At 41.1% G+C, this 24,500-nt stretch overlaps 2 protein-coding genes across 6 annotated transcripts in view; both read left to right on the top strand.

The window, feature by feature from the left end:
• The window catches only part of LOC133472854 (phospholipid-transporting ATPase ABCA1-like), a 71,326-nt gene extending 59,793 nt beyond the window's left edge, over window positions 1-11,533 (top strand). For both annotated transcript variants that reach the window (XM_061764293.1, XM_061764292.1), the window contains exons 41-50: window positions 134-263; window positions 329-449; window positions 2,131-2,193; window positions 4,021-4,127; window positions 4,453-4,594; window positions 5,427-5,561; window positions 6,215-6,318; window positions 6,409-6,501; window positions 9,074-9,317; window positions 11,249-11,533. In XM_061764293.1, the coding sequence (XP_061620277.1) occupies window positions 134-263; window positions 329-449; window positions 2,131-2,193; window positions 4,021-4,127; window positions 4,453-4,594; window positions 5,427-5,561; window positions 6,215-6,318; window positions 6,409-6,501; window positions 9,074-9,317; window positions 11,249-11,368 (1,259 nt within the window). In that variant the 3' untranslated portion in view covers window positions 11,369-11,533. The remainder of the gene's footprint in view (window positions 1-133; window positions 264-328; window positions 450-2,130; window positions 2,194-4,020; window positions 4,128-4,452; window positions 4,595-5,426; window positions 5,562-6,214; window positions 6,319-6,408; window positions 6,502-9,073; window positions 9,318-11,248) is intronic.
• A 5,697-nt stretch (window positions 11,534-17,230) lies between these two features.
• The window catches only part of LOC133472865 (caspase activity and apoptosis inhibitor 1), a 36,237-nt gene continuing 28,967 nt past the window's right edge, over window positions 17,231-24,500 (top strand). For 2 of the 4 annotated variants that reach the window (XR_009786881.1, XR_009786880.1), the window contains exons 1-5: window positions 17,242-17,535; window positions 17,671-17,853; window positions 18,191-18,275; window positions 18,344-18,407; window positions 18,819-18,886. Coding sequence is in view for 1 of the 4 variants with exons in the window: in XM_061764347.1 (XP_061620331.1) it covers window positions 17,431-17,535; window positions 17,671-17,853; window positions 18,191-18,275; window positions 18,344-18,407; window positions 18,819-18,886; window positions 20,067-20,398 (837 nt within the window). In the remaining 3 variants the exon portion in view is untranslated. Of the gene's footprint in view, window positions 17,536-17,670; window positions 17,854-18,190; window positions 18,276-18,343; window positions 18,408-18,818; window positions 18,887-20,066; window positions 20,471-24,500 lie in introns of those variants that run through there. The other 2 variants (XM_061764347.1, XR_009786879.1) reach the window with 2 other exon arrangements.

The following is a 24,500-nucleotide window of genomic DNA, read 5'->3' as shown; positions in this document are numbered from 1 at the left end:
GCATATTAAGCTGTTGCAAAGCAATACGTCTAAACACTTCAAAGAGCAGAGAAAATCTCGTTGGCAGCCGAGAACAGAGGTTTTTGTTTTGATCCTGCTCCTATACCGTTTACTATTCTCTTCCTATTATGAGGCGAGGATCGCTTCAAGGAGCCGCTTAGCTGGGAGATGGTCGGCAAGAACCTCTGCGCCATGGCCATCCAAGGAGCTGTCATGTTTGCCATCACCCTTCTCATACAGTACAAGTTCTTCTGTAAACCCAGGTGAGAACTTGCCCGGCTGTCCGTCCAACAAGCCAGCGTTTAAATGTTTGCGTCTCCTTTACCAGGTTTATTTCGGCTAAATCGTACTCCGTGGAGGAAGAGGATGTGGACGTGGCTCACGAACGGAAGCGGGTGTACGCGGGGAAGGCCCAGAACGACCTTTTGAGGATCTACGATCTGACGAAGGTGTTGTTTATTTTATTACAATGTCTTTTCCCACAGACCTGCAACCCTAAAATTGTCACTTTAAACCAAAATTGCAGACCTCTTGTGTATTTTCAGGCATAGCCTCTTGAGACTTTTTTGTGGGTCTACTCATAATAGATATCCTTACCAAATTTTATGTTGCTAAGTCAAACTGGCTGTGAGGGCTAAATTTGTGGGTTAAATTCTACAGGGCGAAAAAGAGCCAACATGGCCACTTCAAACCAAAATGGCAGACTTCCAATATGGTTTTTTTGTTCATGACTTCCTGGGACTTTTGTGTGGGTCTTATGATAGACATGCCTACCAAATTGTTGGTAGGCATGTTGCTTAGTCAAACTGGTATTGGGGGCAGAATATTTTAGTCAACCTTTCAAATTAGGCAGCAACTGGATGAAATATATCAGACAAATTTGGCAGACTTTTCCTCAGTCTCCTCATAAAATACAGGCAAAGTTGTTGTCTTATTTTTGTCCTCAAACTAAATTCCACGCCGCTCACCTGTCTCGTCTGATGAAACGAGCGGCCCGCGGACGGCGACAGCTGCCGCTACGCTTCAGTCACTGCGTGATTATCCTTTAATTGCTTTTCGTCGTCGGCGCACCTTGCACTGTGATAGCGCGTCAGCCATGCGAGAGCCAGCGCTAAAAAGTAGCGCACGTCTCATCCGGCTCTGACGCCAATTGACCGCCGCTGCCAGATGGCACTGGGACAGGTTGTTTGGAGTGCCATTGTAAAGTGCAGTGTCATCGATAATATCGGAGTTCATCCAATTGTGGCCTCGGTTAGTTGGGCTCATCATGGCTGGAGTAGATTTTTTCAATCATTTTCATCATCCATAATATAATGATTAAGTGGGTGTTTTAATAATTTTAAGTTTGTTTTTTTTTTACATAATTTGTAATATCTTTTACATTTTTAAAATAACTTTTAATCTGTATTCATATTTAAAAGTATTTTAAAATGTTGATGTTTCAAAAAAATGCATTCATGTGTGTGTGTGTGTGTGTGTATATATATATCTATATATATCTATATATATATTTATTTATTAATTTTCTTTTTTTTTTTTCTTTTTTAATTTTTTTTTAAATCACCAGAAAGCACAGTTCTTTCTGTCTCATACTCAGTTTATATTTAATGCAGAGCTGTGACCTGTGCCCATATTCCTACTATCTATGCCTTGGGACACAAATTTAAAATGTATGATTCAATTTGAATTTGAGGGCGGATATAAATATATTGTAACCCGTAGTATATTGGAATAAAAAAATAAAGAGAATGATTGAATTTGTGTATTTATTTATTTATTTGTTTGTTTATTTAATATTTGTCGAAAAAAAGGAAAAACAAAAACTTATCTATGCTAAATATGACTCAATTTTTACAAATAAAGGCCATCTCTCTGTAAACGCCTTACTTCGAATAAAAGTTGACTCTGCTCATGCAGTGAAGGTATTTAGAATATTATCTAAATGAATGTGTGAGGAAGGTGTCCTTGACGCCTCCTTTTTTTTCCCCCCAACCGGGCTGCCATTAATTGGTCCAAACACTCGCCGCTGTTTTCCCGCCTCCACTCTTCCCTACTGCTGTTTATTTATTTATTAATTCCAGGCTATTGTTGTTCGCGCCCTCATTGGCTCAACGGCTGTGCTCCCTGCAGGTGTATCCAGGGAAGCGCACCCCCGCTGTGGACCGGCTATGTGTGGGCGTACCTGTGGCGGAGGTGAGCCAAATGCTGCTGCATCACGTGATGACCGTTGCAGTGGCGAGGTTTTTTTAATGAAAAAAAATATATATATTCATGTAGTTAATAGATGTGTTTCCAGCCAGAATTCATATGGCTCAAGGCTACATGCCCTAAGTAGAAAATTTTAGATAAGAACACAATTTCATTTATCAACGACCGTAAGTGGCGACCGCTAATGGTCGCTAGTGACTGCTAATGACCACTACCAACTGCAAATGGCCACTAGTGACTACTAGCTACCTCTAATGACTCCAAATGGATGCTAGTAAATGCTAAAAAAACTACTGCTAACAACTACAATGGACCACTCACAACCACAAACAACCGCGAATGACCACAGGTGACTGCTTATGGGCTCTAAAAACTGCTGAACAGAGTTAATGGTTGGTGATGGCTAAGAACCACTAGTGACCACTAGCAACTGCTGAAAAGAGCCAACGGCAGCCAAGAACCACCGGTGACCGTTAACAATCGCGACTAATTGCTAACTACTGGCCTAGTAGCCAGTAAAGACATAACGACAGCTAACAACCACTGGTGACAGCTAACAACTGCTAGTCATGAATAACTACCACTACTGCGAGAGACCACTATCAACTGCTAGTGACCACTAACTATTGCTAACGACTGCTAAAGAAAGCCAACGGCAGCTAGCGAGCCCTGGTGACTGCTAACAACCGCTAGTGACCGCTAACAAAAGCGATTGACCTCAAACTGTCATGTGTGTGTGTTATGGTTGTCGTCGTCCCCCTGTATCGTACACACCTGCTCCTGAGAGCATCTTCCCCACCTGTACCCCGTTTACCCTAATTACCCCATGCGTTTAACCTCGTGTCTCATTCTTTCTGGCCGCCAGTTCGTTGTTTCCACGTCACCGACTCATAGTTAGCCTAGGCCCTGTTCTGATAATTGACCTTGCCTTTTTGCCTCACGGTTTTTTTTTTGTTTTGTTTTTTGATACTGTGGCCTTTGCGGATTGCCTGCCTGTGTACCGACCTCTGCCACTTTATTGAACCACTACCGCTAACAACTGCGAGTGACTACTAATGACACCTAACACCGGCTAACTGCTAGCGACCGCTCTATATGTGCAGTCCACGTACTAATATGCCTTTTCAAGGTTGACTTTTGAATCTGAATAAATTGTACGTTTATACATCACTCATTTTAATGTATGTATCAATTGAGTTACTGTTCTGTATTAAATGTAAAGTTGATATTAAGGGCACAGAGAGAGAGAGTCTTTTACATCTGCTGCAGTAATAACAGGCCCCATTCAAAGAAATCCTCTTATAGAAATCAGCGTCACGTCCGCCCTGATTACACACGCGAGCGCTGCCAGCGACCGCTCGCTATCTTTTCGCGTAATCTCAAATGCTGACAGGCGTCTGTGATTGGACGCATGAATCCCTGCCGCCGCTGTTTACCTAGGGCCGCCTTGTAAATGCCAGCTCGGTATTGGGATTCACGGGAGGCCGCCACGCATTTCCATGCATTATTTACACGCATCTTAGCCAGTCTCCTAGATGTTCCTGAGGGCCGCTCGCAAGATCCATGTGTGGCGGAAATCAAATATTTTTTCCAGAGGGCAGTCACTAAGACCGTGTGGACCACCCTGCAGCTTCACCAGTCCCCTGTGTCGGCCATGTTGACTTGGAGTCTATTGTTATGTTTGTATATTTGTCAATATGCTACGAAGAAGTCAAAAAGCTTGGGCTTGACATTTTTTTCCCCAGTTTCTGCATCTTTCCCAAGTAAGTCATCTCGTTGACTGATATTATATCAAATCCTTCACCCAACCAGTGCTTCGGCTTGCTGGGAATCAACGGTGCAGGGAAGACCACCACGTTTAAGATGCTGACTGGAGACATCCCCGTTTCCAGCGGCGAGGCCTTCCTCAACGGACACAGGTGAGCTGCCTATGCCCAGAGGAGACTCATAAAGACAGGGATAAAGAAAAATAAGGAAAAAAAGCAACACAAACATTCCTTAAAATAGTTAGAATTATGGTGACATTTAATTAAAATATATTCTTTGTATATCGAATTTTAAAAAATACAATAAGCAATTATTTAGCCATGGAAGCCTCACAAGTGAATTCATATTGTAGCTATACAATGGAAAATTTTAAAACACAGATACCCAAGCAAGTATTTATAAACAGTATAAAAAGATTTCTTAATGCGCTTGAACATCTACTATTATTATTTGAAATGGTCTCTCTCTGTGTCTTAGCATAAGAACCGAAATGTGGGACGTGCACCAGAACATGGGCTACTGCCCCCAGTTCGACGCCATCAACGACCTGCTGACGGGCCGAGAGCATCTGGAGTTCTACGCCAGGCTGCGAGGGGTTCCGGAAAAGGAGGTCGCCACGGTAACCGCACGGCGACTCTTTTGTTTGCATGGAGGAACAGGGAAAGAAAAGTTGTCATGAAGGCCAAGTCGAGACGTGCAGTCGCTAATTTTTGTGAGACTACTTTTTTACTACTTGGAAAAATAAGAGGGGTTCTGGTAGAGTCATATTTTTTTTCCTTAAAAGAAATTTTTTTGCTAGTGATTTTTTTAAATTTATTTTTTTTAAATTCTACTTATTTTTTGTAAAATTACAACTTTATTCTCAAAAGTCCTGTTCTTATCAAATTTTGCTAGGAAATTTAAACACGTTCCTGGTAAAACTATGACTTTATTCTCGTAAAATTACTTTTGTGTTTTTAACTTTTTACTTTTCACTCTCAAAAAATGTCCTGTTTTGATAAGATTTTACCTTTTTTCTGATAAATAAAACATATTTTTTTGCTAGAAAATATAAACATGCTTGTGGTAAAATATGACTTTCATAAGATTTCGACTTTTTTCTTTGCAAGATTAGGACTTTATTGTCGTAATATTATGACAAAAAAATGATTTGTTCTGGTCTAAATAAGTATGATCGAGAGAGACTGTGTATTCCATGCATAAGGAAAAGTGGCCCCTGGTAGAAAAGCAGCTGCAGCTGTGGTGGTACATTATTCACCAGCGGTGCGGCCTACATGAAAGGAAGCTCAGGCTGGCAGAATCCAGAGCCGCCGCCAGCTTGTTTGTATCTTCTCCGCGTCTTATTTTTACCGCGGCCTGTTGAGGTTTACTGTACGCCAGATGGCACTTTTCGTCATGTTTGGATCACAACCAAGGGATTCAATATCCGTTCCTTTGTGTGTGTCTGAAAGGTGGCTGAGTGGGGCGTCCAGAAACTGGGCCTGGTCAAGTACGCCGCCAAGCCGGCGGGCACCTACAGCGGTGGCAACAAGCGCAAACTTTCCACCGCCATCGCCTTGATCGGCTGCCCTCCGCTCATCTTCCTGGTGAGCCCAGTTTCAATCCGGGCCACAACAAGGCTACAAACGTGTTGCGATGAATGGCTGCCATTTCCCACAATCTCAACTGTTTTGCAATTTAGCAGCTCGTAAATCCTCTAGCAATCGGACAACATTTTTTGTGTCACTTTTTAAGGAATGCCTGTATTTTTATTGTAGATACGTTGCTCAGCAAAACTGACTCCAGGGGCTGAATTTTCAAAACGAAAATGGCAAGTTTTATGTTACTGGAAATTCAACTCAAAATTAGCTTAAAGTAAAGTAAAATGGCAGACTTTCTGTGCTATTTATTTTTCAAATAATAATATACATTTTTGTATTCATTTTTATATTTTTAGCTTTGTTTTTATTTTTAGGGGGAACAACGCCGATAAATGGCAGTTTATCCCCGCTTATTCAATATTTAAAAACATATATTTTTTGTATTATGTTAAATAATCAAAATAATAATTTATTAATAATAATAATAATAAATACAATTAAAAAGATTTGTTTTTTTTGTTTTTTATTCAGTGCAACTTCATGGTCATTTATTCGCTCCAGATTTTTGCTATTTTTGCAATTCTGCTATATTGCTATTCCCATCCCCCGCAAATGTGTATTATAAAAAATAATAACCCAATAATCAACGTTTTTGTCAGGACGAGCCAACCACTGGGATGGACCCCAAAGCCCGGCGCTTCTTGTGGGACTGCATCCTGAGCGTGGTCAAGGAGGGACGCTCTGTCGTTCTCACCTCACACAGGTGCACCGTTTATCGCCATAAAACAAATTTATCATTCGTTCAATAAAAATTATGAGTCAGAAATGTACATAATTTGTGTGGTTCTATTAGTATGGAGGAGTGCGAAGCGCTGTGCACCCGCATGGCCATCATGGTGAATGGACACTTCAAATGTCTCGGCAGCATCCAGCATCTTAAGAGCAGGTCTGTGTCCTTTTTCCGAAAAATCAATAATTTGGTCTGTTAAAATTAGAACCCAATTGCACCCCAACAATTGCTTTAATCTCATATTGCTTTTTTTTTTTTTCTTTAAAAAAAATATGCCTTGTTCTGGTTCCTTCCTCCAAAATTAAAACCTTATCGTTAGAAAATTATATAAAGATATATTATTTTTTTTGCCTTAAAATATAGTCATTGGATTACCTTTTATCCTCAATATAAATATGAGTTGTTCTCTTAAAATTGTGACTTATTGCTCAAAAATTACATTTCTTTGGGTAGAAAATATGTTGACAAAAGGTTCTTGTAAAATTATTGGTCTCCTTAGATTATAACAATTTATTATTATTTTTGAATAAATAACCTTTTTTAAAAAAAAAAAAATAATAATAAATAAAATAAAAAAGAAATTCATGAAATTATATGGATATTTTTTTTCTTCCCAAGATTATGTTGCATTTTCTGCAAAAGGACAGCGTTTGTTCAAGAGAATATTTTGTCAAAATGTAAGACAATTACTACTTTAATCTTACAACAAAGGTGTAATTGTTTTGAAAAAAAAAAACATAAATGTAAATACCTGTAATTAAATAGGTTTTGCTCATGGGGGGCTGCAAGTGCCTTTACTACTTTGCAATTAATTTATACAGAAAGTAATAATTTCACTGCCTTGAAAAAATGCATTTGTAAGACATAATAGCTTCTTGTCAAATGTACTCTGTCCTTGTTGCAGTTGAGCAAAGAAAAAAAAATCCAATTACAATGAATACACACCGGTGGATGACTTTAAAAAAAAAATAATAATAAAAAATAAAAATAAAATACTGGAGGCCAACTCCATTTCGTTCACTCGGCAATAAACGTCGCTCTTTGTTGGACACGTTGGCCCAGCTTGCTAAAGTGGAAGCGGGCAGACATTTTGGCGGGTCAGCCTCGCATCATCGCGTCCATTTGGCGCCGTAAAAGCGCGTTTACGAGACGGCTGCACTTTTGTGCACTTTTGACATAAACGCCTTCCTTAATGCATCTTATGTTCCCGCGCCATCCTCCGACTGGAAGCCCAGCCAACCACCGTGACATTCACCAGTGGCTTCCACCATTGTCATCTGCGTCCGTTTATCTAGTTATTTATAAAAAATGTCCCCCCCCACCTCGGCGCCAATAATTCCTAATTAAGCGTCCACATCTCCTCGCCGTGATGAATGTTTCATGAGGTGTGGCAGCCCGTTAATGAGCAAAAAAGCCAATTAAGGATTCTGTCGTCGCTGTTGTCGCCGCTTGCCACGTGCCGCGTCGCGACCGTTTTGAAACCCTTCGTTGCGTTCATCCGTCCAGGTTTCACAATAACACGACATTTCGTTCAAATTTGTTACAATTCTAAATAAAATAGTCGGCTGTCATGAGATATTTCCAAATTATTGTCATTGTTACTGTTGTCTGATTTTTGGTAAAAGTTTAGCGGACCCTCTGTGTTGTCAGATATTTCGTAAAATTCTTAAAAGTTATTAATCTACCTTTTGTCAGATTCTTTGGTAAAATGGGGGGGAAAAATGGATGTTCTTGTCAGATATTTCATAGAATTCTTTAAAATTCGTAACAGCAGAACATTACCCCGAGCTTCACTTTTGTAGCCGATAGCCGGATGACGGCGCGACCGTTAACATCTTCCCAAAAGAAAAAAAAAGACGCTTTTCACCCTGCAAATCGATTTTAATTTGTAGAAGAGGGAGCGGGTCGTTGAAGAGCAGGAGGCCAAATGGATCGACGAAGTCACGTCACCGCCGCTTCGAGTCCCATTTTCAACTCAACTCAAACCTTTCATTGGGGGTGTAATGGGTACCTTTAACCCCCTACTTTCTAAAATGCACACTCCCTTCAGCAACCCCCGGATGGGAGTCGTGGAGGAAGGTCAATACATTAGATCCCAGCGTGTTTTGTGCTTGCACTTTCTGTGCTTGCAGGTGATGTAGGGAGCAAATGTTATTACTATGTTTTTACACAGTATAATACTGTAACGTGCACTTTTTCTTCTGGGGAAAAAAACAAGTTTAAAAAAAACTTTTGTTGGTGTTTTTGGAGGGTGGGGGGGATAGAAAAGATTAATGGCATTTCCATTCATTTCAATGGGGAAAGATAATTTGAGATATAGTATGAGCGTGGTCACGGAACGAAGTAAACTCATATCTCTTAAACTCATACCTCAAGCCACCACTATATTTGTTGTTTGTTTGTTTAATATATATTTTAATATTTTCTATTTTTTACCTTTTTTTAACTGTCAATATAAAATCTGTTGTTACAAAGGATGTGGGTTTAGTTTTATTTTATTGTTATTGTTTTATTTTTTTACTGTTTTATTTTTTTACTTTTGCTTTATATTTTTATTATTATAGTTGTATCTTATTTTTATTTTGTTTTCTTAATTTTATTTTATTTTGTATTCTAATCATTTATTTTATTTACCTTGTAAAAAATAGATGATTATTATATTATGACTATAACTTACATACAAGTGTAAAAAGAAGCTTACCCCCGCGGTGGTAACGGTCCCCTCCAGGTTCGGCGACGGCTACACGGTGATGGTCCGCGTGGGGGGCCGCCCCGCGCTCTTGAAGCCCGTCGAGGACTTTGTGGAGCAGACGTTCCCGGGGAGCGTCCTGAAGGAGAAACACCACAACACGCTGCAGTACCAGCTGCCAGCCTGCCAGGGGGCGCTGGCGCACATCTTCCGACACTTCGCCGAGCAGCAGGAGAGGCTCGGCGTGGACGACTACTCCGTGTCCCAGACCACCCTGGACCAGGTACGGCCCCCAGAACGACAAAATAAAAAATAATAAAATCGTGTCTAGAAAATAGTTTAAATGATCAAATCATCAACTACTCTAATTTTTTGGGCGGGAGTTATCAATTGTGTTTAACCACTAATTTGCGGCGCAAATTAATAAATACATGTAATACATTGATTATGTTCCTTTTTTTTTTCTTACGATAAATGAATTGCTGGTAATCAATTTGTAATGAGATAATACAAAATAAACACAAATGAATAAATGTATTTAGATTTACCTATTTATATGAAAAGAGTTTTACGTAACACCAGGAATAGGAATGTGATCCTTGGTTAAGGTTTTTGGTCTTTTCATTAATAAAAATGTAAAAAGAAAAAGTATTTGATTTTATTTTGTTTCTATGTACTGTATATTTTATTGGCATTTTGATTGATTGAATGACATTTTAAATATTTTTACATTTCCATTCATGACGCCGCAGCGCAAAATAAATAAAAAAATGCAATGGAAATTATTAGTAGGTTTTTAAAAAGTAACATTAAATAAATATCTGGACAATGTCTTTATTTTAGTGAATTTCTTATTCGTTGACTTGAATTTATAAATATTTATTTGTATTATTTAATGACACCACAGTGCATTAAAAAGAGTCATGAAAATTATTATTATTTTTATTATTTAAATGGCATTAAATGAATAAAAAAAACATGAACAATGTCTTGTATTTTATTCAATAATATTCAGGGAGTAATTTGACTCTCAGTCCCCGTTGCCTTGATTGTGTGGAAATGACTTTCCTCGGGCTGTTGTAGATTGAGCGCTTATTTGTTCGATTTCATTCAATTTCTAAAATATGTATTTAATTGCATTTAACTGTTGCTTTCATTTACGTTGTATTCACTAATATTCCGGGTCTAATCTCGCTGGTTCTCATGTCATTTCTGGCGCGTCCTTTTTTTGTCAGCGAGCTCCTGTTTACAAGCACCGGCTGTAGTGTGGGAGCGAGGAGGTCCAGGTGACGCGTCGAGGACCCCCCCCCCCCCCCCCCCTGACAGTCACCTCTCAGCTGGTGATTGATCGAGAGGATCCTTGACCCAGTCCTAGAACGCCGAGTTCATGCCACAATTAATATCGATCCACGCGGCCCAGGCTGCACCGGCAAAGAGCAAAGTGACCATTTGAAAAGAGAACGGCAACATCTTAAGTGCCTTCCAGGTGTCAGATTGTCAAGTCGTTGCCGGCACTTTATATGTGGACACGTTTTTTTTCAACCTAGACTGCATTGTCAAGCACTTCCTTTTATCAGACGTGGTCTATCATTACTTTGTGGATTATTCCATCTTTTTGCTTGCAGTTGACATAGAAACGGAATCGTGTAAGAAATTTCAAGTCAGAGTGACTTTTATGGGTGAAGTGTTTGGACTATTATACCTTTCAGGCTTAAAAACAGTAATCCCATGCGGCGAAATTTAGGACATTTATATGGAACGGTGTGAGAAATTTCACGTCAGTGTGTTATGATGTCAGGACTTTCAGGTTAGATAATAGCAAACGTGTCAAAATGCCGTGTTGGTTTCTTGAAGAGGACATTGAAAAACAATTGAGTGAGAAATTTCAAGTTGGTATGACTTTTCTCAGTGTGTTGGGATTATCATAACTTTGTTGATTAGCAGCAGTGCTACCATGTTGCGAGTCAGTGTGACTTTTTTTAGTGTGGTGTTTAGCCTTTTTTGTTTTTTATCTTTCAGGCTTAATATCGTCGATCCCATGGGGCAAATGTTCCTTCTTTATTTTTCTTGTAGAGGACTTTAATTTTAAACGGTGTGAGAAATTCCTAGTCAGTCATGACTTTTTTGCTGAGGTGTTTTGCGTATCAGAATTTTCCAGATTTTTTCCGGAAAACATACACCTGTACATTCACACACTTATGGTTACTTTGGCAGGTTTTTGTGAATTTTGCGAGGCGGCAGCACGGCGAGGACGACTCTCAGAGCTACGACAACCTGGTGGACATCTCCGATGAACTCCCGATGCAGTCCACCCAGACCTCCCCAGGTTCCTAGAAGGTCTAGCATCCTGCAAAATGAAAAGCCTTACACATTGCACTGAACTATGGATCAGCCATATTATTTATTTTTAGATACAAATCTCTACTGCACTTATTGTCCATCTTAAATATGATTGCATGCTGACTATTGCTTGATTAAACGTGTATTTGCAAATTCTAATGTGATTACAGTGTTTTACACCACGTTTCAGTTGGTCCCCCGATCGTAAGGTAAGATTACTGCTTGGGTTACTTTTTCCAAGAACCCTAAAAGATGTTCTTGGACCATCTGGGGAATGAGGACTGTATAGAGTGTTAGGAGAGAATTAAAATTCCAAAAAGTGCCCCTTGGCTGAAACCGTTAAGCCCAGCGCTGATCGATTGGTGTCAGATTGCAGCAAAGCAGGTGTTGCATACGTTTTGTGTGCACTCAATTAAGAGAGTGTATGATAGAATGCGGTAAAGTTTTTGAAGGTCAGCCTTTGTTTTATTTTATTTTTATTTTTTTTTACATTATTTTATTTATTTATTTTTTTAGCGTTGGGGGTGTGATTCCCGTCGATGCAGCAAAGAGAAGTAAATGTGTTTTTTTTCCCTTTGTGCTTATCTGCAGGATGACGCGGGTGCTCAATTCCTTCTTTAAACAGGGCCCCTGTGTTGCTCCTGCTTTGTATTCCTCTCATGTCAGGTCAAAGTTCACTGCACTGTATTTAAGGTAGGGGGTTCTAATTCACAGCCAGCCCTTTGAGTTAACATGGATATTTGGATTCTAAATCCGTCAATGGCAGTGAATGAGTTGAACATTTTGGGTTTGGGGTAGAAATCTTTCCTCATAATCCTAACGGCAGTTAAACGTAACTACCACCTGTAACCCTGAATGCTATAGGAATGAAAAGCTTGCCTGTTTTTGAGAAGAAAATAGTAGCTATGAGATGTAAAAAAAAAGACGACATTCTCGTAACATTACAACCTCAATTCCATTGAAGTTGGGACGTTGTGTTAAACAAATAAAAACAGAATACAATGATTTGCAAATCATGTCTCAAAATCTTATATTTAACTCAAAGTTTAATGAGGAGCAATTGCAAAACTTAACTTTTTTTTTTTTTTTTTAATCAACCCTCCATTATTCACTGAAAAAGTCACCTATTTTCAGTGTTTTATTTATTTATTTGTTTTTAAATTTATTTTTGCTCAGGCCAAAGCCTGAAAAGCCATCTCGTGGCATCTTGGTAACAATGAGATCTGTTGAACTAAGGAACAGGAGCTTTATTTCGTCTTGGTTTTGCCATTTTGTGGCATCTATGGGCAATTACAAACCTTTATGTGCGGGCGTCAATTACTCGAAGATTCTCACTATCAATGGCAGGATTCGTTCCCAATGCCCCGCGGATAGCGAGGGTTCACTGTATTACACTTTTAATTCTGGAGGACACGCCTTTATTCTTAAAAAATATATATACATAGCACTATTTTCTTGGAAATACCCCCCTTTTGTTCCTGACAAATACAATTTTGCTCCTTTAATCTCAGATTTAAAAAAAAATTAAATAAATAAACAAAACAAAAAACATACATTTACGTGATCATGGTATGCACTGGAGGTATGCACTTTTAAAAATAATCTTGGAGATTACTTGGCGCACCCCCAAACTATTTTGCAAACCACTGATTGACGGAGAGTAACATAACAACAATGCAGATGAGACCCACGAGGCGACGTGAGCAAAGGTTGCTCTTGATGCAAGGTCCATCAAAATGAAGGCCCGGTGAATCAGCTTGCGTTCCATCAGGCTTTTCCCGATCGGTATGCAGCTGCAGGTAGAGAGGCTTTGTGCATTAAATAGCTTCCTTTCCAAGCTCATCTTAAAAACCAAACACAGCACTCTTGTCTTTTGCCTCCTTTCTCTCCTGATATAAAGCCACCCCCACCCCCCCCCACCCCCCCCCCCAAAAAAAACCCTCCTTTTTTAACAGCCATTACTCGTGAATTTTGTTTTGATGTCGGTGTTTATTGGGGTAATTGATTGGGATACTGTTAAAGTACCAGTTTTAATTGAACGAGGAAATGTATTGGTCAATTCATGGCTCAAACAAGCAAGTTGAAAGGTTGAACAATTGGACACGTGCAGTTCAAAGTTCAGGCAAGGCCAAAGTAAGTTCAACTGTAAAGGTTGTCATAAATCTTCATTCTGAAATGTCACTCAAAAGTTGGAGATACCGAACGTTTTGGGAGAAGTGTCGCTCGCATATCAGCAATGCTATACTGTGGTGAAACTGTCTTAAAGAGGGTCTTTAACTTCATTTTGTGGTGTTTTCGTGCTTCCAGTAACATTTTATGATAAATATTCTTGCTTCAAAAGTTAATAATCGGTGTTCCATTATTTAGGGTTACTTGTACCTGAAACAAAAATGAAAAATATATGAGTAATGGGGTAGTGAAGTAATAGTTTTTTTTTGGGATACACTGTAGTCTTTATTTACACGTGGAGCTCTTAACATTGACAAAACAACACATCTGCTCGGGGGCCCCGCAACAAGCCTGCTGGCTCATAAAAAAGCCTGTCTAAATGAATAATGGGTTGCCCTCCCAGGCTGTGCCATAGCAGGTAGATGAGGGCACAGCACAGCTGCCAGTTCCGCCACCATGCGGTTGGGGTGTGGGTGGGGCCCGAAATGGATAAACACTCAGAGCGGAGAACCAAAACTGATTGGAAAGCACTGGGAGGCATCCAAACGAATTAGTGGCACTGTGTATAATGACTGACAAGTAGACCGCACACTAATTATGTGAACAGTGACTGGAAATGCGGCCAATGACAGCGCAGCCGTTTTCTATCCTATAAGGCCCAGTGTATGAGGTGCTGTCCTAGAGTGACAATCTCTCGTAGTTCATAGTTAACGCTGAGCAAATATCCGCATGAGAGCCCTCAGAGATTAGATCCATCCTGGCAAAGGCCTGCCCTGAACCCTTCCGCGGAGCTTGCGAGTCGGGCCAAGCGCAGACTTTTGGATGCGCCCCCACCCTTCTGCAACCCTGCGCTTGTCTAACTGAATCGGAAGTCTGTGCTCAGACGAGAGATAGTGAGCTTAAGTGCGGGATTTTCACTTCATGCCGCAAAATCCCCGAAACAGTTGGAGTGACGTTTTGGCTCCTGTGTGCCCCAGTGAGTTCTGAATTCTTTCAGCTACTGCATCTCCATCAGCTGAGTTGATGTCAAATATTGTTTTACAGAAAAAAATTGTCCCCTAAAACTAGTGAGCTAGGGTTTAGGGGTAGGGAGTTCGACTAAGGTTGCTTTAGGTGGTTAGGTTATGTTTAGAGAGTTTGTGGGCAGGGTTAGACTTTGGGTTAAGGGGTCAGGAGTTAGGGCGTTAGGTCAGGGTTAGGGGGTTCAGTTTGAGTTTGGAGTTGGTTAGTTATTGGTATGCAGGACGGTCCTTACACCAACTCCATTGGGCAACAACAACACCCTGTTGTTGACCAGCCCAACAAGGCACTCCGCACTTAAAATTTTGATCTGAAGAATCCTTTTGGATTAAAGGTGAAATGTCTTCAACAAACAAGAACAGTGCAGTTGCCTTGATTCAACCTTTGCAGATTACCATGACCTACAGGTAGATGACTGACAATCTGCACAGACGTAGGTTAAATTGAGGGAGTCAGACTTGGATTAGGTTTGGGGATTTAGGGGTTAGGGTTGGTGGGGGGTTCAATTAGGGGGCTAGGAGGTTTGGATTAGGTAGTTAGGTTAAGGTCAGGCATTTGTGGGTGAGAGGATTATGCTTAGCGGTTTAAATTAGGGTTTACAGTTAAGGGTAAGGGGTTAGGCTCTTAGGTTAGAGTTACGGAGTCGGGGTTAGGGTTTGGTGAGGGGTTAGTATTGGGTTCATGTTTAGATTTGGAGTTAAGGTTATGAGTTACAGTTAGGGCTACGGAGGATGAGGGTTGATGTTATAAGATGCGAGAATCATCCATAAATTGGAGCATGATGACATCCCTCACCACTAGAGCAGATGCAAAATGTTTGTTGCGTTTGGCCCCCCTCCCGGCACGGAGGCCATGAGATCGAAAGGGAGGTGACCCCTTCCTGTGTGCAATCTGCTACCAGGAAGGCTGAGCTATCCGCCATATTGCCGCGCCACATAATGAGGGTCACTCATGGGACAGGCAGAGCTGCGGCGGACAGGTGGCGGGTGCCCTGAGTGACAGCTCCACCATCAGTAAGATGGAGATGCAGGACCACACAGTCAAGGGGGGCTGTGGAGTAGTGGGGGACAGTGATGTTGATATCCACCGGTGACAATGTCATTGTCTCAATTAGGCTCCATGATGCTGCAGGGTTAGGGTTTGCCATGTAGCCACCTAGCAAGGTAAGGATGTGAAAATTTCCCGGTCACGCGTCACATGTTCCCATCGTTAGGTTTGAAGGCACAGACAAGGTGGAGACCAAGCCGTTGCAGTTCCCGCCTCCCAGCAAGGCCTTGGAGGGGCACGTGATTGACATTTTCAAAGACCTCCGGAGCCACAGTCGGGGACTAAGAGCTGCCGGAAATCCAACAGCGTTGCCAGGGCACACCACGGAACCCCATCCTGCAGGACCCCATCAATGGCTACATGTGTATGGCGGGAGTGATCATCTGTGGCGGCGCTGCCCTCCAGTGGCCCTTTTCACTCTACATCATCATGCTGAAAATTCAGGACACGCAGTGTGACTGGACATGATGATTTAAGGTGCTCATAAAAATCTCTTCAGTTACATTTTTATGTTGAATGACATCTGGAAGCCGATCAATGCACTTTGGGTTTACAGCAAGCCGCATTATTGCTAAAATGTTCATTCTCTTATTGACCAAAACAAAGTCAACACAGGATTGATATACAAAGCAATTGAGACAGACATACCAATGTAATATTAGCATCTAATGTTAGCATTGACGCTAGCACTAACGCAACTTAAGAGCAATATTTAGTGCCAAAGCAGGATATCTTAAATTGTTAGTGCTATTTTACCCAAATCCCCAACTTTGGTACCCACTTATATTGTTGTTGTTTTAGCGCTAGCGTCAATGCTAAAATTACCCTAGCACCTTATCATGGTACCAACTGCATAACCTTTAAAGTTGCCTTGACGCTGGCATCAGTGCTAACATTACATGCTAACATTAGCCAAATCCCATAATTTGGTACCCACTAATATTGTTGTACCAGCCACGACAACGCTTACGTTGTTGAGGCCAACTTTTACAAAGGGTAAAATCGGTTGTTTCAATGCATGTGGGATATATAAAATGATGTATAAAAGTTTTGCCAGCTCAAAATGGAGGCTCGTGGGATGTTTTGCAGCAAAATAGCAGCGCCCTTTGATTGGAGAAACATTTATAGCCGCCAGCGAGCTGGCCTGACGCCGCGCATGACAATCATGTTTCAAAAACAAACCGGACTTCAAAGGTGCTTTAATTGCGACGCAAGGGTACGACAGTAGGGAGACAACTAGGAAACGCTACATTTCTGAGGTGACTCAATCGCTTCAGTTCCATCATAATATTTGGCAACCGCATTACGGACTGTTCTTCAGGGGTGTCCTGGCTGGTCCAATAGTATTCAGTGATACCAAACTAAATGAATAGGCACAATGTTACCATTGAAGCAAGCACAAATACTGGTACCCTGGTCAAATATATTACTTTTAAATATAAATGTAATTATTTTACAAATACACTTTTTACTGAATTCACTTTTATTTAATTGCATTGTGATTTAAGTAATTAGTTTATATTAAACAAATTGAATTGTCTTTGACATTCATTTTATTTCAATTTTTTGCACGGTGACATTAAGACTGATACAATTTGTATTAATAATAATATTAATATTAATGTTATTTCGTCACCTTGGTGAAATGGCACACTACTGCCGTTAGAGGGCAGCAAAGAACATTGCAGGAGAGAGCCGAAAACAACTGCAGAAGAAGAAAAAGAAAATCTGGTGTAAATGACGTCACATTCCGGCGACACTCAAGCAAGCGGCATTTACGAACGTACCGTGGCCGACATTGTGGTTTATTTTCACCAAAAATGCTCAAAAAGAAGTCCACTGGCGGTGAAAAGAAAAGAAAACATCCGCCGTTCGAGGAGCGGCGTCGAAGCAGTAAGCGTAGAAGCGCGGAAAGCAACATAGTGGTGAGATAAATATTTGACACTTGGCGTCAAGCTAATTGCGTTGCGTTTGGGGACTGTCTGTAAACTAAAAGCGCGCTGATTTCCGCGGAATATCGGACGGTTAAGTGTGACATTAAAAGCTGACGTCGTTTGCAGGACGAGTTCGCCGACCCGGAGCTGGACAGGGTCGGCAGTGACATCGAAGAAGGTGGGCTCGATCTCGGGGTACCGTTCAAGCCCATCAGCGCCTATGTAGGCGACAAGAAGGGGATGCTGGAGCAGTGCTTCGGCGTGCTGGGCGAGAAGAAACTACGCAGGATGCTGCCCGAGCAATTCAAGGTGAACGAGCGCACCGACTGCACGTAAACACCACTGAACGAAGCAGCTGGAATAAAGACCTCGAAAATACCATGCAGGCTTTGGCCACTGAACACCACACCATTGCCGTGTATTTACAATATTACAATACATACAACATACAATAAATTTACAATATTGAACAATTTGACTGGATGTGGATTATTGAATGACATGCGTGTACGATTTATTTATTTTTCTCATTTGTATGTGTTTTAATGTATATATTTTTGTAATGATATATATATATTATAATAATTTAACATGTTTTTATGATACTATTTTAGTATAACCTGTTTTTACCGCCATCGTTTTGCAGGATTGTAATTTAGAGGATGTCCGAAAAGTGTGCTGGGAGCAACTGGAGCCGATCTCTGAGAGAAACATCATGCAGATCCTGTCTGGTAGCAAGACCGCTTCCGTCGTCGTCTTATACACTTTTCGCCTCGTGATCCTAACGTTTGTGTTTTAGGGGAAGAAGTGACCAAAGAAGACGACGGTAGCCAAAACGCACAACAACAGGCCCAGAAAAAAAAGTGAGTTCCTCTATTTTCCAACAATGTCTCAAAGTTGGCTTGAATTCATGTTCTTCTTATTGATTTTATTATTATGCCCCTTGGGTGGCCTTTGACATCCTGAAAAATAAATCACCAAATTTTGCGTCCTGGCGAGATTAGCACAAATTCATTGGTGAGGGTTCAATGCTGCTATTTATGTACGTGTTTATTTATTTGTTTGTTTGTTTGTTTGGGGCATGGCAATATTTGCTTTGGGGCACTGTTATGATGATGATTGTTAAGGTGACAAATGCCTTTTGGCCAGGCTTTAATTGTTATTATTGTTTTGGGTGTTTAAAATATGCTTTCGGGGGCAATATTATTATGATGATGATTATCATAATTATTGTTACGGCAACTAAGTGGCTTTATGGCCTCCGTGTCTTGAAGGAAAGACTGCATTGTGGACTCAACGGCGTGTGTCAAAGAACCGGAAAAAACTGACAACCCCCAGCAAGGTAAGTTATCGAATCATATCAATAGTTCCATTCACACTCATAGTCCTCAGTAATACTACTACTAATAATAATATAAATAATACTTTAAATACAATACAAAATGGAGTGTGTGGGAAACTTCTCACGAGACTTCGCCATCCACTTTGGTGCGTTTTATTGGATCCGTGAGTCCATTTTCACGTAAAGAAGAAACTTCCTCGTCCAGGAGAAGAAGAAGTCCGTGAGATGAGAAGAAGAATTTATGCGTCAACGTACACATCTTTACTTACTATCAAAGTTAAGGTATAGTGTTTTAATGGCTTTTTTATTTATTTATTTTTTTAAACAGTGGTTAACTTCTTTTTACGCTTGATGATGTCATAAAATGGTACGACTTATTACGCATTCATTTTATAGTTTTAACGCTGACATTTTCACGTAAGAATGTTGTCTCAAGCCCTATGGAGATTTTTTGTCGTTATGCTCGTAAGACAATTGAGAATGTAGAGTGGATATAAAGTTGACAGACCTTGGTCCTGTTTTTGTGACTTGTTAAGAAAAGGAAAAAAAACGAGACAAAGATAAAATATTTCAAACCTTTTTCCACCATTAATGTGGAGTAAAATGTTGAGAAACAATTGAAAATTATTGTTCATCTTTTCAAGAGGGGAAGCAAAAATAAACAGCTGAATTAATGTGGTTGCACAAATGTGCACACCCTCTTACAACTGGAATGTGGCTGCTGGGCTTTTGGTAGAAAGCAAAGAAAATGTCAGGAAGAGCCTATTCGAACATTTGAACTTTATTTGGGGTTAATCAGAAAGAGACACGGGGCAGTTAAGAGGGTGGGCACACTTGTGCAACCACATTATTTCAGGTGTTTATTTTTGCTTCCTTTCTCTTAATTGATTTCTGCAGGTCAAGGTTAAAAACGACAGGTTAAAAAAATTGCTGTACAGGTTATAGGTCACATTAATGGTGTGGAAAAAAAGTAAAAGAGTGTTTTATCTCTGTCTCATTGTTTTATATCACCAAAAAAAATGGCATTTGAACAGAGGTGTGTTGACTTATGTCAAATGTGTAATAGCAGAGCGACTCCTTATACAGTTAGGCTGTATTTTGTCTTCTTTTTTTGCATGTACAATAATGCGGAATGTTCCGACTCGAATCCTATTGAGATTCCGCCCGGCTTTCTTTCCAGGGGGCGTCTTGAGCGAGGACAGTGACGTTCTCAGCCTCAACGCCGGCGACAGCGACATCGACGCCCTAAAAGAGGAGCCGCCCGTCAAAACGGCGGACAGCGGCGAAGCCCCGAAGCCCGCCAAAGCCAAGAAGGACATCCAAAACGACATCGACCGAAGCGTCAGCGAGATTTTGGCCCTGACGGAAGAGGACGCCGCGGCCGTCGCCGTCCAGCAACGGGCCGCCGCTGCGTGTCCGCCATCCCTTCAGCAGCTGGAGCTACTGGAGCTCGAGATGAGGGCCCGCGCCATCAAGGCCCTCATGAAGGCCAGTCACGGAAAAGTGCCTTAGAGAAGAGCTCAAATGTGCTTACTGTCATTTTATGTTGCCTTGTAAATAAATAAATGCCACTCTCAAATCAAAGCCAGTGTGAAGTGTCATTTTCTCCGTGAGCACTAGATGGCAGTGTTACTCCGCAATCCCTACACTGCTGTCATGGCAGAGTCCTGCTTGGATATTTACTTGCTAATTTTGCTTGTGCCCTCTCCTCTATATAGTTTTACAATACATTTCTAATTGGTTTATCGAAACAATAAGGTTATTACTATTATGATGATGACTACATTTATTCATTTCACAAGTTGCCGCAATACTATTGTTTCCTTTTTTTATTATTTCAGGCCCATATTAATGAAAGCGAAAAGATTTTTTTTTTCTTATTAATGTTAGAACAAGTTGGAATAATAATGCTACAAATAATGATGGTACTATAATTTCCTCAAAGGTTTTGGTATTATTTTAACAGTGAAAGTTGCATTCATAATACTAACCTATCACTAATAATTAGTGAGCATCATTTAAATGCAATACCATTATGTTGCATGTGTTATATATACTATGCATAACATACATTTTTTGAAATGATTCTCTTGTCTTCAAATGTCCTGTCTGCTGTTTTTCCGCAACATGAAATGAAATGTAACTAATGACTGTGGTTGACAGGCAATAAATAACTCAGTGACTCAGTGGGCACATTTCATTTCGTGCCGGGTGGTGTTTATCTTATCGAAATCCAAGACGACTTGTCTGCTGCTTTAATTAAATCCGGCAACAGCGCCCATTGCTTTCTTTTGTAAATTTGTATTTTATATATATATGTATATATATATATATATATATATATATATATATATATTTTTTTTTATTTTTTTTTTTTTAAAGTAATGCATGTATGAGTTTTGTCCTTCAGGAATGAATCGTTATCCGCCGTTTCTCAACGTACACCATCAAACAGGCATTGAAATTCTGCCGAGATGCCGGTGATTTTGAAGGCTACGGAGAGAGGGACAGGTAAGGACGGGCGACCTCGTGCAATCGAATTGGCGTAATCCAATGAAATGCCGCCAAACCGCATCAAAGCCCGCTTCCTGTGCGGCGGCAACATGACCAACAAAGCTCGCTCCTACGGGAAACTACCGCTTCCTCTGTGATCATTGCACACTGTTTGGCGTATAGTGGAAATGTAAAATATGGTGGAGAAGTCCAGGGTTTTGGGGTTAGGGGTTAGGATTTGTGTAAGTGTGGGTTGGAGTTAGGGTTAGGCTAGCTCTCCTGAGGTATTCTGACGTTGGGATGTACTTTCACTGACTATTTTGGTCCAGTTCCAACTTGTACAACCTTAAGGGCTTATAAGGTATCGGCAATGTTTAAAGTGTCCGATGTAGACTTTTGCTGACTTAGGATAAAATGTTATCCCCTGATGTGTACCCGTGTTGGGACAGGTGTCGGCCTACCACTTGGGACAAGGGGTTAGGCCTGGTACACACACACAAAGATTTTTCAAATCTTAAAAGATTTCCTTTTTGTTATCTTTGACAGATCCCACACATAAACAGAAAAAAGCAAAAAAAAATCAGGCAATTAACAGTTTTGGTCATAGTGTGTGTGGTGTACGCCGATAATCTTAACACAGAACTACGCCACACATAAAGATTCTGTTGCACAAACCGATCTCGAAATCTCGCGTGATCTCACTAAAACGAAGACTTTTGGGTCATAAATATTGAACGCATTCATTATTTAAGACTGTCGGCCCCGACCTGTTTCGGACCCTAAAATCAGGACAACTCCTCTCTTAACACACCTCAGACCTAAGGACAAAGTTATTGGATAATCTCATAAAATACTAGATTGTCTGGGCAGAATCAGGACAAAAACAGCCCGATTGTCTTTGTGTGTCCTAAGTTTACGTTGACATTCGCAAACCGCGGAACAATGTTGGCGTGGCTCTCCATTCCGATCAAGCGTTTTGTGCAATGACGATGAGCAGAAATGTCAGCATCAAATTAATCTGCGCCGCGAGTGGCGTTAATGAGCTTCGGAAATGAACTATTTGTCAGGGGCTAAATAGTTTTCCGCACTTATAACAATTTCTGCAGAATTAATCAAGGTGAGCCGAAGTGACTCACGCATTAATCAATTCCAGCAAATTCGCCGCAAGGCTCAACAATTAGGTTCCCAGTGGAAGGTCACATGAAAGTGATGAGTCACTTCAAAAGTTGACATCCGAGAAGCAAAAGATCCATCATGTGTCAAGCCCAATATAGTTGTGGCAAGGGTCCAATATTGATAACGTTAACCTCAGCCAATTGGGAGGCGACTCATTGGGCGCAGGAGTAATGACGCGTTATGGGGCGCTGATCGGATTGTGAGTGATGGACTGCAGGGCTGAGGGTGCTCATCCTGTTTTGGATGCTAATCAGCAGGGTTCAGCAATAGCTAAAGTCGGGTATTTACTCATGAGGCATTTGAAGTTAAAGGAGGGAGAGAGTTTGGAGTCGGGTTAGAGTTAAGTGTTAAAGTAGAGTAAGAGGGTTAGGTCTTGAGGTTAATTGTTAGGATTTAGAGTATATGGTTAGGGTGAGGGTTTAGGGTACAGTGTTTGGCTCGGGTTAGACATTAGGGCTCAAGGTTAGGGTTTAATGTACGGGTTTAGGGTGAAGGGTCTGGTTAGGGTTAAACATTAGGTCTTGGGGTTAGGGTGAAGAGTTAGCGTTGCGGGTCAAGTGTTGGGTGAGGTTTTAGGATTTCCGATGAAGTGTTTGGGTAGGGTAAGATTTTAGGTCTTGGGGTCCGTATGGTTTACAGTTTACAATTAGGTGTTGGGGTGAGTTTATAGTGAAGCGTTCACGTCTGGTTCGGCATTCGGGTTCGGGGTGAAGGGTAAATGTTTCGGGTAAAACCTTGGGTGCGGGTTTTAGGATTGGAGGCTTCAGGTCTTTCTTGTATGGTTAGAGGTAGTATCTTGGGGTTTGGTCAAAAGAGTTGTAGGGTGAGGGTTAGTCGGGTTAAGAATTAGGGTTGCAGTAAATATCGGAATAAATAACCCTTACCCGTAAATGGGCTGAATCGGTTTTAGAATCATCCCTGCACAGTGCGCGCAATTGATGTGCAAGTGTCTGCTTCTGCAAATGGGCTTACACCAAGGGAGCGTTTCCATGGTGACGCGGCGACCGCTTCAATGCCGCTCTCCGGGGAGTAGCCGTGAAGCAGTGGCGCTTAGCGGGAAACGATTTGGGGGGGGGGCGAGTGTTGGCTGAAACTCAACTGGGGAAGTCAAGGGAAGACGAAGCAGAAGACATTCATCTTCTTTAGCGTCGCCCCCCGCGGTTTGATGCCGCACTTTAGTATCCAATTGTGTCTATTACAGCTATTAGGAGTACATAATGCTCTACCGTGTCCATCAAAATTGTAAACACAAGTTTGGAGCCCACTCTTTTCATTAACCCTTCATCAATTAGAACCACCGGGAGTCGTCACAGAACTCTTTGGCGACGGGAATGTCACATTCATTTCTGCCACATCACTGCCTCCCGGAATACTTAACAAAGGTGCCCATTGAAATGTCATACCTGCTTACTGGTGAATGTGTTTTATATTCCACGTCTGGGTCCATCACGAAGAGGCTTTGTGATAAGAATGGGCTGCTCACTGGACCTGAACCCCTTGTGGCTTCTGGTCTTCTTTTAGCATTGGGAGGTAGTTCCTCCCCCTCCTTGCGATCCTTTCAGTTTTTACACAGAAAGAAAATATCAGCAATATCTGCTTTAATACTTATTTCAGTTTTTCCCGCAGGAACGAGTGTGTTTTTATGCAGAATATCCTTATTTTTGACAAAATCGTGCCCTTCAATAGCTCTTTTAGTTTTCACGCATTTAAAAAGAAGAAGTCTGGAAAACAAGTGACATTGAAGAGCACATGTACATGAAGGAGCGTTTTGCAGTTTTGCCAGCAGGGGCCATTACTCAAAACAGCAGCTATCCCCGACAATCTATACACATACATCATCCGCGACCAGCACATTCATCACAGGGCGGCAAGACAGGAGGACGTTTGCGTAATAGCGTTGATTGAATCCCGGGAGAACGCCTCAAAAGTTTCCCAATCATTTGTC

The sequence above is a fragment of the Phyllopteryx taeniolatus genome, chromosome 23, assembly GCF_024500385.1.
Source record: "Phyllopteryx taeniolatus isolate TA_2022b chromosome 23, UOR_Ptae_1.2, whole genome shotgun sequence".
Lineage (NCBI taxonomy): Eukaryota > Metazoa > Chordata > Actinopteri > Syngnathiformes > Syngnathidae > Phyllopteryx > Phyllopteryx taeniolatus.
The sequence above is the reverse complement of the archived record's forward strand: the minus strand, read 5'-3'. Positions and strand labels throughout refer to the sequence as shown.